Here is a 15516-nt window from a genome sequence, read left to right as displayed (position 1 = left end):
GGGACCATGGAAGGCTCCTGTTGACCTGAATCCATTTCAGAAGGAGCAGCAAGAGCCAGAAGGACTCCAGCTCCTTTGATCTCCAATGGATTATTGCAGTTTTTCTTCATTAGTGCCAAAACCCACCGCTCAGTTCTGCTCGTCGCTCCCTCCGTCGTCCGTCTGTCCTTCCGTCCGTCCGTCCCGGCTCTGCTCTGCAGGAAGGGGGGGCTGTGCTGGGGGTCCCGGCTCTTTGGTTTCGAGGGGAAACAAAAAACACTTTAAATAAATACCAAACCTCCTGGTTCCTGCCTGTGCCTGCTCGTTCTTGTGCTGCAGCCTGCAGGGAAGGGCTGGGGAGGGCTGGGGGAGGGACGGCCGTCATTTCTTCCTGAAAACCCCAAATTTAGGGAATGTGGGGAATTCTGAGCCGATCCCAAACCACCCGAGTATGAAACAGAGACCTTTCAGCTGCTCACGTCCTTTGGGGGGCATTAAAGCACCCGATGCTCACCCAGCCCCGGCTGCTTTGCAGCCCAGCTTCTCCCTGCTGAGGGCCAGGGATGCATTGAGGGCTAAAATTTCACTTTGATCAAGTTTTTGTTCTTTAAGGAGGTTCTTCAAGGTTCCCTTAAGCTGCTTTCCCTTCCCCCCGAGCAGGGCAAAGGCTGCAAGCAGGCCTCATTCGGCAGCGTTTTTCTTTTCTTTTTTCTTCTTTTTCTCTTCTTTTTCTGTTTATTTTGCCTTTTTTTCTCCTCTTTTTTTTTTTCTTTTTTCTTTTATCCTCTTTCTCTCTTTTCTTTCCTTCTCTTCTTGTCTCCTTTTTTCCTCTGCTTTTTCTCACCTTTTTCTCCTCTCCTTTTCCTCCCCCCTTTTTTCCTCCCCCTTTTTTTCCCTCCCCCTTTTTTTCCCCTCCCCCTTTTTTTCCTCCTCCACCTTTTTTCCCTCCCCCTTTTTTTCTCCTCCCCCTTTTTTTCCTCCCTTTACTTCCCTTCCTTATTTCTCCTTTTTTTTTCTCCTCCCCTTTTATTTCCCCTCTTTTTTCCTCCCCTTTCCCCTCTATTTTCTCCCCTTTTCCTTTTTTTTTCCTCCCTTATTTATCTTTTTTTTCTCCTCTCGCTTTTATTTCCTCTCTTTTTTCCTCCCCTTTCCCCTCTATTTTCTCCCTTTTTCCTCTTTTTTTCCTCCCCTTACTCCCCACCTTATTTCTCTCCTTTTTTTCCCCTCTCCTTTTTTTTTCCCTTCTCTTTTTTCCCCTATTTTTTTCCTCTCCCCTTTCAACCCCCCCTTTCCCCTCCCTTTTTCCTCTCTTTTCTTTCTCCCCTTACTTTCCCTCCCCTTTTACTCCCCCCCACGCTCACTTTTCTCCCCATTCTTCCTCTCCCCTTTTTCTCTTCCCCCCTTTTTTTTTTAATCCCTCTCTTTCCTCTCCTTTTTTTTTCCCCCTTTGTTTTTTCTCCCCCCCTCTCCCTTTAAAGAAAAAATAATTAATTAATCGCCTTTATTTAATTATTTTCCCTTATCTTTACGCTCCGCCCCTTCCTACGTCCCGGCCTCAACCACTGCCTCTCCGCACCCGGGTTGATCCCCATCACCGCCCTCCAACCCCGCAGACTTTACACCTCGATCCCGCATTCCCCGCGCGTTGGCCTTCAACCCTCGGCTGTCGGCACCTCTCTTCCTTTTCCCTTTATCCCACAACAGCGATCATCCTCTGTTGTTTTTAATAACCTCGGGGTTTTTTCGTTCCTCGCCCTCCCCGCCCGGAGCGTTGCGGGCGCTGCCGTGTAAAACCTAGCGGAGCGTTGCGGGATGTGGCGGGCGCTGCGGGGCCGCGGGTGAGTGCCGGCCGAGCCCACGTCCCCCCTGCTGTCCCTCCGTCTGTCCCCCCCGTCTGTCCCTCCGTCCCCTCTCGTCGTCCCTCTGTCTGTCCTTCCATCCCCTCGTGCTGCCCCTCTCCCCCTTCAGTCTCCTCCTGTCCCCCCCCCCAGGCAATTCCCACCAACCCCAAGCGATGCCCAATGGAGGAGGACACAACTCAAGGAGCCCCGCGTTTGCTTGGCTGCCCCCCAAACCCTCACGGCGGGCACCAACCCCACCGCCGTCCCAACCTTTGCCCCTCTCTCCGCCCCTTTGCGGCGGGCGTTGGGATGGCAAAAGCTCGGAGCTGCCACGCTCCGGTGCCCCCAACCGTTTCCCATCCCGTAGAAACCTTTGATCCAGCATCTTCAGCTTTTTTTTTCAGCCTGGGAGCACCGAAACCACGTTTTGTTGGGGGGGAAAAAAAAAGAAAAGAAACGAGTTTTGTTGGGATGAAACCAAACCTTGTTGGGTTAAATAAGTGTTTATTGGAATAAAAGCGTGTTTTATTGCAGTAGAAACACGTTTAGAGGAGGTAAAACTGCATTTTAGGAGGATGAACTCGGGTTTTGTTGGGATAAAAAACAAAGTTTATTGGGGTGAAAATACATTTTTGGGGAGAAAACCGCATTTTATGGAGATAAACTGGTGTGTTATTGGGACAAAAACAAATTCTCTTTGGTTAAAAACACACTTTATTAAGATAAAACCACATTAAGATGAAAATGTGTTTTATGGGGATAAGCACACATTTTAATGGGGTAAAGGCATGTTTTATTGGAATATTTTTGATAAAAAACGTGGTTTGGTGGGGTAAGACCACATTTTGTTGGTGTAAAACCTCATATTTGGGGGATAAACTCACCTTTTTATGAGATAAAACCATATTTTGTTATGATAGAAACACGTTTTATTGTGATTAGCCCAAATTTTGTTGGGATAAATCAAGGTTTTGTTGGTATAAATCCACGTTTTGTTGGGGTAAACTCATATTTTATTGTGATAAAACCATGTTTTATGGTGATAGAAACACATTTGATTGTGATTAACTCAGGTTTTCGTTGGATTAAATCACGTTTTGTTGGGATAAAACCAAATTTTGTTAGAATAAATCCACGTTTTATTTGGATGAAACCATCCAAATGAAATTTGGATAGAAATAGAAGCCCAAATGATAGAAACCCAGGTTTTGTTGGGATAAAACCAAGTTTTGTTGGATTGAAAGTAGTGTTTTGGGGGATAGGCCCAGGTTTTGTTGGGATAAACGCAAGTTTTGTTGGGTTAAAGTCAATTTTTGGAGGGGCAGACCCAGGTTTTGTTGGGATAGATGCAAATTTTCTTGGGTTAAAATCAGTTTTTGGGGAGATAGACCCAGGTTTTGTTGGGTTGAGGTCAGTTTTTTGTTGGGATAGACCCAGGTTTTGTTGGGATAAAACCACGTTGAAATAAAACCACATTTTATCGGGGCAAAATCCCACATTTGGGGGGATCCAACCAGCTTTTATTGGAAGCACGAGTGGGATTTCCCCATCCCTCCCTCCCTAGGCAGAGATGCTTGCACCATGCAGCCATCCAGGTGACCAACGAGCCCATCCTCGAGTTCAAGGCCGGCAGCCCCGAGCGCGCAGCTCTCCAGAAGGTACCCACGCATGGCATCACTTTGAGTCTTTCCCCCTTTTTTAAACCCATCTCCATCCATCCCCAACGCCTTTTTCTCCCCTCTCCAGGCACTTGCTGAGCTGAAGGGCCGGACTGAAGCCATCCCCTGTGTGGTTGGTGGGGAGGAGGTGTGGACGTCGGCGGTGCGCTACCAACTGTCGGTGAGTTTTGGGGTGAAACATCACGTTATGAGGGGCGCATCAATCAGACAGGGAATTATTGGTGCTATGTTCTCTTTTCAGCCCTTCAACCATGCGCATAAAGTGGCCAAGTTCTGCTATGCTGACAAGGTGAGCACCCCGCTCCTGGCCCTTTTCCCTTGAGTTTTCCTTATTGGGGACAGCACAGATCTTTGGGCAGATGGCCCTTCAACCCCCCACCCTGATCTTCTGTGATGAGCATCTCCTCATGGCTGCCATTCCCCTTCCACAGGACCTCATTAACAAAGCCATTAATGCCGCCATGGCTGCCAGGAAGGAGTGGGACTTGAAACCCATCCAGGACCGGGCCCAGATCTTCCTCAAAGCAGCTGACATGCTGAGCGGCCCACGGCGTGCCGAGGTGCTGGCCAAAACCATGGTGGGGCAGGTGAGTGGGATGGGGTGAGTGGGAGGGATTTGGGGTCTTGGGAAGGAGCAGTATGGGGTCCTGGGAGAGCTTGAGGTGGGGTCTTGGGAATGGGGCATTGGGAAGGATTGAGATCTTGGGAAGGTGTGAGATGGGGGGGGTCTTGGGAGGGATTGAGATGGGGGGGTCTTGGGAAGGATTGAGATGGGGGGGTTGGGAAGGATTGAGATGGGGGAGTTGGGAAGGATTGAGATGGGGGGGGTCTTGGGAAGGACTGAGATGGGGGGGGGGTCTTGGGAAGGACTGAGATGGAGGGGGTTGGGAAGGATTGAGATGGGGGGGGTTGGGAAGGATTGAGATGGGGGGGGTTTGGGAAGGATTGAGGTTTTGGGAAGGTGTGAGATGGGGTCTTGGGAAGGAGCAGGTATAGAGTCTTGGGAGGGATTGTGGTGGGGTTTTGGGAAGGATTGAGATGGGGGGGTTTTGGGAAGGATTGAGATGGGGGGGTTTTGGGAAGGATTGAGATGGGGGGGTTTTGGGAAGGATTGAGATGGAGGGGGTTGGGAAGGATTGAGATGGGGAGGGTTGGGAAGGATTGAGATGGGGGGGTTGGGAAGGATTGAGATGGGGAGGGTTGGGAAGGATTGAGATGGGGGGGTTTTGGGAAGGATTGAGATGGGGGGGGTTTGGGAAGGATTGAGATGGGGGGGTTGGGAATGGGGCTTTGGGAAGGATTGAGGTCTTGGGAAGGTGTGAGATCGGGTCTTGGGAAGGAGCAGATATAGAGTCTTAGGAGGGATTGTGGTGGGGTCTTGGGAAGGATTGAGATGGGGGGGGGTTGGGAAGGATTGAGATGGCGTCTTGGGAAGGAGTGGATTGGGGGCTTTGGGAGAGATTGAGATGGAGTCTTGGGAGAGATTGTGGTCTTGGGAAGGTGTGAGATGGGGTCTTGGGAAGGAGCAGGTGTAGAGTCTTGGGAAGGGATGATATGAGGCCTTGAGAAGGAACAAGAATGGGGCCTTGGGAAGGAGTAGGATGGGGTTTTGCAGGAAGCCAAGGCCAAACCCCAGTGCCATCTGTTGTTTTTGTTGGCCGTGACCAGGGCAAAACCGTCATCCAGGCGGAAATCGACGCGGCAGCGGAGCTGATCGACTTCTTCCGCTTCAATGCCAAGTTTGCACTGGAGCTGCAGGGCAGCCAGCCGCTCAGCGTGGAGTCCAGCACCAACAGCATGGTGTACCGCGGGCTGGAGGTGAGCAGCCAGGCAAACTCATGGCCGTGGGATGTCGTGGGGTGCCGTGAGGTGACGTAGGATGTTACAACCCGTCCTTTTCCTCTTCCTTCCGTAGGGTTTTGTGGCGGCTGTTTCTCCCTTCAACTTCACAGCCATCGGTGGCAACCTGGCAGGAGCTCCGGCTTTGATGGTGAGCATCACGGAATGATGTTTCCCTGTTTTGTCCACCAGTCCCAACCCCAAATCTCTGGGGTCCTGACCCTAAATCTCTTGAGTGATTTGCGCTTGGGGATGGAGGAGCTCTTTGGGGCCATTTCCAAAATTGGGTCCAAAACTGGGCCCCTCCATGCTCAGCCCAGCCACACCCTTCTACACCCCCCCCCCTGAATTTTGTTATTAGGCTCAGGGGATGTTAATTAGTCAGGCATTCCCCTGGCTGCTGGGTAGACCTGTCCACCAAACAGCTTTGATGGGCAAGTGTTGGTAAAAGGGAAAATGTTCCCCAAATCTGAGAAGTGCCCCATCCTTGGAGACATTAAAGGTCAGGTTGGAAGGGGGCAACCTGCCCAATTCAGGAGTTGGATGGGGCACTTCTCAGATGGCTCCTTAAAGTCCCTTCCAACCTAAACCATTCCACGATTCACCTGTAGGTTGGGCTTTACACAGAGAGCAGCTTGGGGTGCTCTAATAGGTGGGTGTTAATTAGCCCTCAGCAGGTGTTAATTAATCCCAGGGTGTTCTCCTCTATGCACTGCACTACTGAACCTTGCTCATCGTTGCAGCGATGGTGACACAGGGCAGGTCACGAGCTGCAGCCATGGTGGGGGCACAGAGCCAAAGGGGTGGGAGCACAGCGGGGCCACTGCTCTGTGTCTTGCAGCCAATCCTGCTGTTTGTTTGGGCTCTGTTAATACATGCTTGGGAGGTTGCTCTGCTCCCTCAGCTGGCACTGGGTCATGTTAGGGCCGGAAGCCTCTCCCTGTGCACTCACTGTGCTCTGTCTGCAGGGAAACGTGGTGCTGTGGAAGCCCAGCGACACGGCCCTGCTTTCCAGCTACGCCGTCTACAAGATCCTGCTGGAAGCTGGGCTCCCTCCCAACGTCATCCAGTTCGTGCCAGCAGATGGACCCGTGTTTGGTGATGCTGTCACCAGCTCTGAGCACTTCTGCGGGCTCAACTTCACTGGCAGCGTGCCGTAAGTCAGGGTGGGGAAGCACAAGGAGCTGCTTTAACCAAAAACCGAGGAGTGGAAAGGGGAAGAGGAACTTCTGCTGGGTGCTCTCTGCTCTGGGTTTCGTGCGGTGCCCGGTGCTTTGATATCCAGGGTCTTATTCTCACCAACATCTCTTCCATTTGCAGAACATCCCTTCTTTGGGGATGGCCAGATGGGCTTGTTGGGGTGTCACATCAAGGTCAGGGCCCTATCATACCTTTCCCAAGTTTCCCACACCTCCTCCTTTCTCCCCCAGGACTTTCAAGCGCCTCTGGAAGCAAGCATCCGAAAACCTGGACCGCTACCGCAACTTCCCCCGCCTGGCTGGAGGTGAGCTCGCGTTGTGGGGAGGGCGCACGGCGAATACCCCATCCCTGTACCTCGTGCTAACTCCTCTCTTTCTCCTTTTTTTCTCCACCAACCAGAGTGTGGAGGTAAGAACTTCCACCTGGTGCACAGCTCGGCCGACGTGTCCAGCGTGGTGAACGGCACCCTGCGCTCCGCCTTCGAGTACGGCGGCCAGAAATGCTCGGCGTGCTCCCGCCTCTACGCCCCGCGCTCGCTGTGGCCCCAGATCAAAGCCAAGCTGCTGGAGGAGACCAAGAAGATCAAAGTGGGAGACGTGAGTGGAGCTGCCGGGCTGCTGAAGGGCTTTGCGGCTCAGCGGGTGGCTGATGGGATTAGAGACTGCGGTAACTGGCTACTAATTCCTATTGAACCGAGCTTTTTATCCACTGGTTCTCCCCACCACCACCACCACCCCTCCATCCTCCCCCTCCTTCATCTTTCTTTTTTATTTTTTTTTTTAGTGATTAGAAATTAACTTGTAGCCAGCATCTGTGGGAAGGATTGTGCAAGGCGCTGAATACCGTGGGCTAATTGAAAAAGGGGAGGTTGGTCCCTCCAAACGGAGATGTGCTTTGGGAAGGGATGCGTTGCTGTGGGAATTTCAGTTTTAGGATCAGCTTTTTGGCACAGTGTTGACCCCAGGCCCTGGTGGTTGCATGTCCTCGTGCTGTCTCCTCCACCTTTCAGCCCAGTGAGTTCATCAGGAGCAACCCACATTGGTTGGACGCAATGATGTTGGAGGTCTTCTTCAACCTTAAGGATTCTATAGTCCTACGAGTGGATGTGGTGGGGTTGGGTTGATGGTTGGACTGGATGACCTTGGAGGTCTTCTCCAGCCTTATGGATTCTGTGATTGGGCACAGTGGAGATGGGTTGATGGTTGGACTGGATGATCTTGGAGGTCTTCCCCAACCTTAAGCATTCTATGAGTGGACATAGTAGGGATAGGTTGGCATGATGAATTGTGCTTGATGATCCTGGAAGTATTTTCTAACCTTCATGAGTCTATATTGTCTTTTCTTTGCCCCTGCAGCCTGTCCAGGACTTTGGGACCTTTTTCTCAGCAGTGATTGATGACAAGGTGAGTTCATGTGTCCTGCATAAAGGTAGCACCACAAGGCTGCTGGTAGAAGTTTGGTTGGTTGGGGCTCATTACACTTAGCAAAGCTTTGAGCTGTATTCCAGGAGAGTAACAAACTCAACTGTCACATATTGCCCCACTCCTTAAGACATTAAAGTCCAGATTGGATGGGGCTCTGGGCAGCCTGGTCTGGTGGGCGGCATCCAGCCCATGACAGGGCGTTGGAACTCCATGATCTTTAAGCATCGATGCTCTTTAAGGTCCCTTCCAACCTAAAGCACTCTATGATATGTCACTGCCTCTTTTGAGAAGTGAGATATCTTGCTGAGAAGCCATCTCAAATATAAGGCTCAGTGCACAGCCCTCATCCTGAGCTGGAAGCGAGCAGCACAGTCCTGAAAAGCAGCACCCAAAGCTCACCTCCAGCCCTACTTCAGCGACCAGTGTAAGGTTATGTACACCTTTCATTATCCTTCCTTTCCTCAGTCTTTTGCACGTATAAAGAAGTGGCTGGAACATGCCAAGACGTCCCCCAACCTCAGCATCTTGGCTGGGGGTGGCTGTGATGACAGCGTTGGGTACTTTGTTGAGCCATGCATCGTGGAGAGCCAGGACCCGACAGACCCCATCATGAGGGAGGTGAGAAAGGTGGAAAACACAGGATGTGGATCCACGTCTTGGGCAGCACGTTGGCTGGTTGATAGTTATTAGCTAACCTGGTGTTAATTTCGAGACGCTGGCGGTTGGAGGAGGCTGGTTTATATCAAATGGCTGAGCGATAATGATTTGTATTTTTTGCTTTGCAGGAAATTTTTGGACCCATCCTCACGGTTTACGTGTACCCCGAGGAGAAGTACCAGGAGGTGTTGGAGCTGATCGACACCACAACACCCTACGGCCTCACGGGGGCGGTGTTCGCCCAGGAGAGGTGAGCAGGGACCGAGTGGGGACAGGAGGAGGGGACAAGAGGAGGGGGCAGCCGGGGTGTTGGTCCTCCCATCCCCTCCCAGCCACTAGTCTATGTTCCAGCCCCTCAGGGCTTGCATAGTGTGCTTTTTTGGTTAGAAACTGGTTTCAAGAATCCTGTTCCGAGTTTCTTTTTACCATGGGGAAAAAAGAGATTAGGAAAAGAATGAGTTATTTTGTTACTTCAGAAGCCTAGAAGAAAACAGGAGCGCTATTTCTAAGTGATGAGGAGAGCCAGAAGCTTTTTAGATTGTATGAAAAGCAAGTTGTTGCATTGCATCTTTGCGTTGTCGTATTGTATTGCTTTGTTGCGTCGTTGCATTGTGGTGTTCTCTTATTTAACACTTTCTGGTGTTGTTGTGAGAAAGTTTGAGGCTCACACAAGGCAGATATGGAATTAATTTTTCAATGAATATCTAAGAATAAACTAAATATTAGTGAAGCTAGTATGCAGATGTGGAATAACGTAGGAGGTCATTAAACCTAGCTTACTCGTCATTAGGATGAGTTGTCCTAACTTAGGAGGTCATTAAGTTGTGCTGTCCTTGGACTTCGGTATAAAGAAGTAACAAAAAAATAACAAAAAAATCTTGAAAAGGGATTAGAAGACAGAACTGCAGTCATTTAATTGAATTTCAAGCACACAGATCCCATTGGAGTGCGAGTTGAACTTGGCTCGGCAAAACATGCAGAGCTGGAGGTGCAGGTAAAGGAAAGCAGTGCCCAGATTTGTTGCTGTTAGGGTGAGAGTTAGAGCAGAGGCCCCCAGTTTTTGTCATTCCTCCCCATGCTGACATCCACCATCCCTCCCCAGGAGCATAATTGAGGAAGCCCGGAGCCGCCTGCGCAACGCAGCCGGCAACTTCTACATCAATGACAAATCAACGGGCGCCGTTGTGTTCCAGCAACCCTTTGGGGGCTCCCGCATCTCAGGTGAGACCCCTCAAAATCCCCTTCTTTCAGCAGCACGATGGGACGCATCCCCTCCGACCACATCTTTCACCCCAAGGTTCTACTCATAGAATCACTCACGTTGGGAAGGCCCGCTACCATCGCCGAGTCCAACCATCAACCCATCACCCATGCCCACTAAACCACGTCCCTCACATCCCTTTTTTTCCCCCTCCCCCCCAAAAAACAGGAACCAACGACAAGCCTGGTGGCCCCCACTACATCCTACGCTGGACATCTCCTCAGGCCATCAAGGAAACCCACGTGCCTCTGTCAGACTGGCGCTACGCCTACATGCAGTGATGCCTTCCCCCAAGCCGTGCCCTACTACTGGTGCTCGACGCACACCGTGGCTTCCTGCCACAGCCTTGAAAGCACTTCAATCAGCAGCTCTTTAGCAAAAGTTTTGTTTTTAGGGGGTGATTATTTTATTAAGTTAACTCACGCGAAAAGTGTTAAAAGAAAAGGACTAGGTTAGCTGCAGCAAATCCACAGAGCACTGCGGCCTTTGGGAATCGATTCCTCTGCTCTGCTCTAAGAGGGTAACGCCCCATGCAGGAGTGACACTTCTTCCACCACGTAAGGGCTTTTGCATAGCATATCTCAAGAGCTAGCAGCACTGTGCCTCTGCAGAGAGCTTTGAGCTCACCACGGGATGCTGGATCCAGTTCCCCCTTTATACTTCTGATGAGTGTCCGATGCCCTCAAAGCATCCTTTATCCTTGGACAGAGCCTCGCACAGCAAAGTGAATGGAATTTAGGGACTTACCAGGAAGTTTGGTTTAAGGCAGTGTGAGATGCAGCGGGAGCCTTGAGCCTTAGCTTTTCCTGGCTTCTGAGCAACGTCTGCAGGAGGTACATTTTGCCAAGAGAGGGCAGCTGCGAGCTCGGTGCTGCTTAGAAATTATCCCAAGTGCCTTATTCTACTGCAGAAGGCACTTCCAAGGCTGCATCCCTCCCCTGAGCTCAGCAGCTCCCATATGGTCCCCAAGTTTCCTTACCCATAGGGATGCCCAACTGTCCCCACGCGTCCTGTCGTTGATCCTTGGACGTCAGCTAAGAAGTGGAGGGGTTTTCTAGAACCCTCAGTGCCATTCTGCACAAGGGGCTGCAGCATCCCTCACCCCAGAGGCTATCAGGATTTGCAGATAGTGTGGCTAACCCTGTTACAGCTGCTGCAATAAGCACTGAAGTATCGATCTTGTCCATGCCTGGGCCAGTATTCAGCATGCAGGTAAAGAATGAGTTGCACTGACACCTGCAAATCCAGGCTTAGGTGATGAAAATCTCAATAAAATGCATTGCAAAAACTTTTTGTGCTGTTTTAATGAGTTATTTCTTCCAAACGTTGCCAAAGGATGAGCTGAGACAAAGCGTGTGTTCAGTGCATGCGGTGTTTTGAGCAAGGATGGGAGCGATGAGTGAGAGTAACACCAATAATAGTCATAAATAATGATAATAATAAATAATCTCCCATGGGGAAACTCCTCCTCCTTGCAGCCTTTGGGAGATAAAATAGCTTTGGTGTTGAATATAGGGGAAGGGGACATCCTTGGTGCCTTGTTCCAGGGAGCTGAGAGCCACTGCCTTTGGCTCAACGCCTTTTAGGACTTAAGGGCAGGGTGTCAAGTGGATTTTTGAGCCTTAACTCCAATTTTCATGGCTTTTGTGGCTTCAAATCAGCCTCCTAATGCTATTGAAGCAGTTGGCTTTTTGAAGTTGGGAGTGCACCGGGGGGGGGGGGGGGGAATCACAAGGTTCCTTGGGTGCTTCCTTGCCTGCAGGGATGGGGAATGGAATTGCCTTAAGGGAGAGCGATGGGGAGAAGGGAACAGCTCTTCTACCACTGGAAAAAAACAGCATCAGAGGGGAAAAAATGATCAGAGAGATGCAGAGAGAGCACATCCAGCCCCACAGTGGGACTTTCCCACAGTGCAGATGGAAAACCCAAGCAGCAAGAAGGGGACGGGGCGTTGGACGTTGGCCCTGTTCAACAAATAAACGCAGCCCCTCCAAAATGCTGTGGAGAGCTTGCTAATATTTGGCATTTTTGTGCTAAAGCCTCAGGTCCTGGAGTCATGAGAATACAGCAGGATGTCAGCCTCCAGCTAGAGTAAATAAAGCCTGGCTTCCATCCTTGGGGCTGGAGCTGCGTTATGTGACCCTTTGGGGCCAGAAGAAAATCCCAGAAAGCAAATAAAGGGGCACAGAGACCAGCCTGCTCCCACCTATGCCATGGGATGCTCCGGATTTCGGGGACTCTGATCCCACCGGTGCTTTGGGGATCAGCATCACACTCAGCATCGCATCCTTTGGGTGTTTAAAATGTATCAGCAGTGCCATCACCGCTGTTGTTTTCCATCCTTCAGTGATAAGGCATCGGCGTGTACACAGCACCCAGAAAATCACCGACAAACACCGCTTCCTCCCCCCCTCCTCACACCAATTATTAACATTTATCACAGCGGCAAACCCGCTCAGGCTCTGTTCTCATTTCACATTTTCTTTCTTTTCTATGCTTTTAATATATATATATATTTTTTGCCCCCCACTCCACATCCTGGAGATCACAAACGTGACATTTCGGTGCCGGAGTCGCGGTGCCAGGCTGGCAGAGTGGGCGACGACAAATCGATTCTCCTCGGATCGTCCAGCAGTGCCGTCCAAAATGTTTAATCAGTGCAAAATCAGCCCTTCCAGCAGCTTTTCCTTTATTATTATTATTATTGGTTTTAATTATTATTTTGTTTTTATTTTGTTTTCTCCCCAGCCTGCGAAAATGCACGACACCCCCAAGTGGGGCTCGAGGCATAATAGTGGGGGAAGAGAGGAGTGAGTTGGAGTGGGTGGGTGGATGGATGGCTGCATCCATCCCAAAATGTATTATAGGGTCCTGTAGACATTAGGGTGAGTTGGGTTTTGGGCTCCCAGCTCCAAGCATCTCCATCGGTGTTCCTTGGGCGGAATAATGGGATGGAGTCTCTGCTAGGAATGGTGGCAGGGAATCCTCCAAAATGGGTCCTGGTGGTAAACTGAACCCCCATATTGCATTCATGGCACTCTGTGTATTGACAGCTGTGTGCCAACACCAGGGAATCCCTTCTTGGTGTTTGGGTGCAGAGCTGCGCTGTGCCCATTTCGCAGATGGGAACGTCGGAGCACAGCGATGGGAACAGCTGCACCCAGACCCCACTGCAGCCCCATTGCAAACAGCAGCAGAACATGGGGCTCCCAGCCTTTGGCTCCATCCAACGGAGTGACGCCGCCCCCCAGGAATGTACCCCCTCCCACCCCATCCCAGTGCAATGCTCTAATCCAGGGGACGCTTTCAGACAGCTGCACTGCGCAGAGCCCTGACATCAGCAGGCAGCTATGAGGTCTGCTTGGCACAGTGCTCCTTCTGTAGGGCTGGCTGCCTGAGAGGGGGGGAAACAGGGACACATGTATGGGATTTCATGTTCCCTGTTAGGGAGTGAATATGGGAGGAGGTGAATCATTGCCTTTTCTCCTACTTTGGCTACTGTGTTGGGAACTGCCTAGCCCTTTGTGGCAGCCCCATCCCTCTGGGGTGAATTGAGACTCCCCTAAAGGGCATAGGTGACCACTAAGCCTTTGATCCTAATTAGGACATGATGTATTTTCATCACGTCAATGTTGTCAGCAGTGCTGGAAACTGCTCCTGGCCCAAAGCTCCCCAAGCGTTCCCATCTCTGAGCATCTTCATCCCCAAGCGTCCCCATCCTTGAGCACCTCATCCCTGAGCATCCCCATCCTCGAGCATTCCCCCACCCCGAGCAACATCTTTGTGACGCTGATTTACTGCAGCCCAGCCTGTGGGGAAGGCGGTAATTCCCTGCCAACACCTGCATTTTCTGCCTCTCCCACTTGTCATCTCCTTTTAACAGCAGCAGATAACTCGTCCCTGGCTCCTGATGGTGATTTCCCCCCACGTTGGGCACCGGGGCCGGCAGCTGTGCATGGAGCAGCTCTCATCTTTCTGTTCCAACCCTGGGGGACTCAGCCGTAACCTCCACACTAAGGCTCTGGCACCATTTCAGACCCTTCCCCTGTCCCAGGCGGGTGCAAGCCAGCTGCGATGCCTCCTCACAGCCTGGGAAAATAACGCAGAGCTCGACTTTTCCTTGAGAGCCCTGAAATCCGAGTGGCCGCTGTTCCTGCTGCCCCCTCCCTTCCCTTTGCATTTCCCTACCCTACACAGCCTACACAGCCCTCGCTTTGGAATTTAGCGTTCTTCCCCCCTTATCAGGTCTGGATTGGGCCACCCATCCAGCACCCTACAAGGACTCTCAACACTATGCCCACCCCCCCATGAACAACAACCCATTCCTTCACCACACCATCATTTTTTTTGAGATTACATATCTAACTATTCCAAGATTTTCCTTGAAATCCTACTCTCCTCTTCCATGTCACTGAGACCGTACCTATCGGATAAGGAGGTGGAACAACATCTCTGTACCTCCTTGTGGTCACAGCCCACAAACCAAAGAACCCACATCTATTTCTTGGGAGATCCCTCAGTAAACTAAGCCACAGCAGTTGAAAAAGCCACTTATCCCTGATTTTAGATGTGCACTCATGGTGTATCTCCACAACAAGGTGTAAAGAGATTTCACAGCATCTCAGCATCACAGAGCACAGACAGCACATGGTTGGAGACGGACCCTCAGGCCCCCAGGAGCACCAGATCGATGAGCACATCCCTGTTCTACCAACCAGAACCCCCCAGATGATGATTTCTGTCGTTGATTAGCATTAAGAACGATTGTTACTGTTAGTATGCACCTCCTGCAGGAGGACAGGGCCTGTGGGAAGGGACCGCTGGGTCTCCAGCGAAGCTTTGGGTGCACATCCCAACCCACCCCATGGATGGTGGATCAACAATTTGTTCCAATCCCCCCGGCCTCATCGGGTTTCAGAAATGGGACAGATGCACAGATGTGCAGCCTCAGTCCTATGGCTTTGGCTTGGGATTGGATTGACAACCGTATGCAGTTGGATTTCGGATTCAGGTTCAGGCACAGCTGAGAGCTGTTATCGCAGCACTATGACCAAACGTGATCAATAAATTTGGTGGTGGGGACAGAAACAGACAGGAAGGTTTCCAGAGCAGGAAATCCAACCTTCAAGACAAAGCCTGAGCTCAGGAATCCTAATGCTGGCCTCCATCCACGTTTGCCAATCATCACTCAAGCCAAAATCTCTTGATGTTTGGCCAAAAGCAGGTTCAAAGATGCTGGTGTCAGTGCTGTGTCCTCCTTGGGGCAATTAAATGGGTTGTGAGGGGTTGGGGCACGGGAGATCTGATTCCTCTCCTCCAAAAGCAGGAATGCAGTGCTTCCAAACCACAAGAGGGGCTGGAGACCTTCTCCTACTCCACCTTGGCATTACCCTTGGCAATGGGAATGCAAGTTGGCGAGGTTCTTACCAGCTTCCCCATACAGCCTCCCAAATAGATATTTTAAAAATTCTTCCATATATTCCCCATCATTTCATCTCCACCCATACCTGGCCAATACAGAAAAGTAAAATCTATGAGCAACACATCCTACATTTGCCCATGGGGGTCCTCAAATGGAGGAACATCCCTTCCCATGGCAGTCAGTGAGCAATTGAGTTGGAAAAGGAAAACTGGGG

The 15516-nt window shown here is 50.9% G+C and overlaps 1 protein-coding gene across 1 annotated transcript; it reads left to right on the top strand.

The window, feature by feature from the left end:
• Window positions 1-973: 973 nt before the first annotated feature.
• ALDH4A1 (aldehyde dehydrogenase 4 family member A1) lies at window positions 974-11168 on the top strand. Its single transcript, XM_052691796.1, has 15 exons — window positions 974-1817; window positions 3385-3478; window positions 3567-3659; window positions 3741-3788; window positions 3931-4086; window positions 5168-5317; window positions 5415-5489; window positions 6307-6494; window positions 6769-6842; window positions 6938-7134; window positions 7894-7941; window positions 8428-8580; window positions 8748-8869; window positions 9722-9840; window positions 10049-11168. Exons 1-15 carry the CDS (start codon window positions 1792-1794, stop codon window positions 10159-10161), a joined length of 1656 nt encoding a protein of 551 aa, XP_052547756.1. The 5' UTR covers window positions 974-1791; the 3' UTR covers window positions 10162-11168.
• Window positions 11169-15516: the final 4348 nt, after the last annotated feature.

This window comes from Tympanuchus pallidicinctus, unplaced genomic scaffold, assembly GCF_026119805.1.
Source record: "Tympanuchus pallidicinctus isolate F22 unplaced genomic scaffold, pur_lepc_1.0 scaffold29, whole genome shotgun sequence".
NCBI classification, from domain to species: domain Eukaryota; kingdom Metazoa; phylum Chordata; class Aves; order Galliformes; family Phasianidae; genus Tympanuchus; species Tympanuchus pallidicinctus.
The sequence above is the reverse complement of the archived record's forward strand: the minus strand, read 5'-3'. Positions and strand labels throughout refer to the sequence as shown.

Excerpts from the sequence above, each read along its gene's own strand:
- ALDH4A1 (XM_052691796.1), top strand. The coding sequence starts at position 1,792 with ATGTGGCGGGCGCTGCGGGGCCGCGG. Across the intron at positions 7,135-7,893 it reads AGAAGATCAAAGTGGGAGAC|CCTGTCCAGGACTTTGGGAC; the intron begins GTGAGTGGAGCT and ends TTGCCCCTGCAG. Across the intron at positions 9,841-10,048 it reads TGGGGGCTCCCGCATCTCAG|GAACCAACGACAAGCCTGGT; the intron begins GTGAGACCCCTC and ends CCCAAAAAACAG.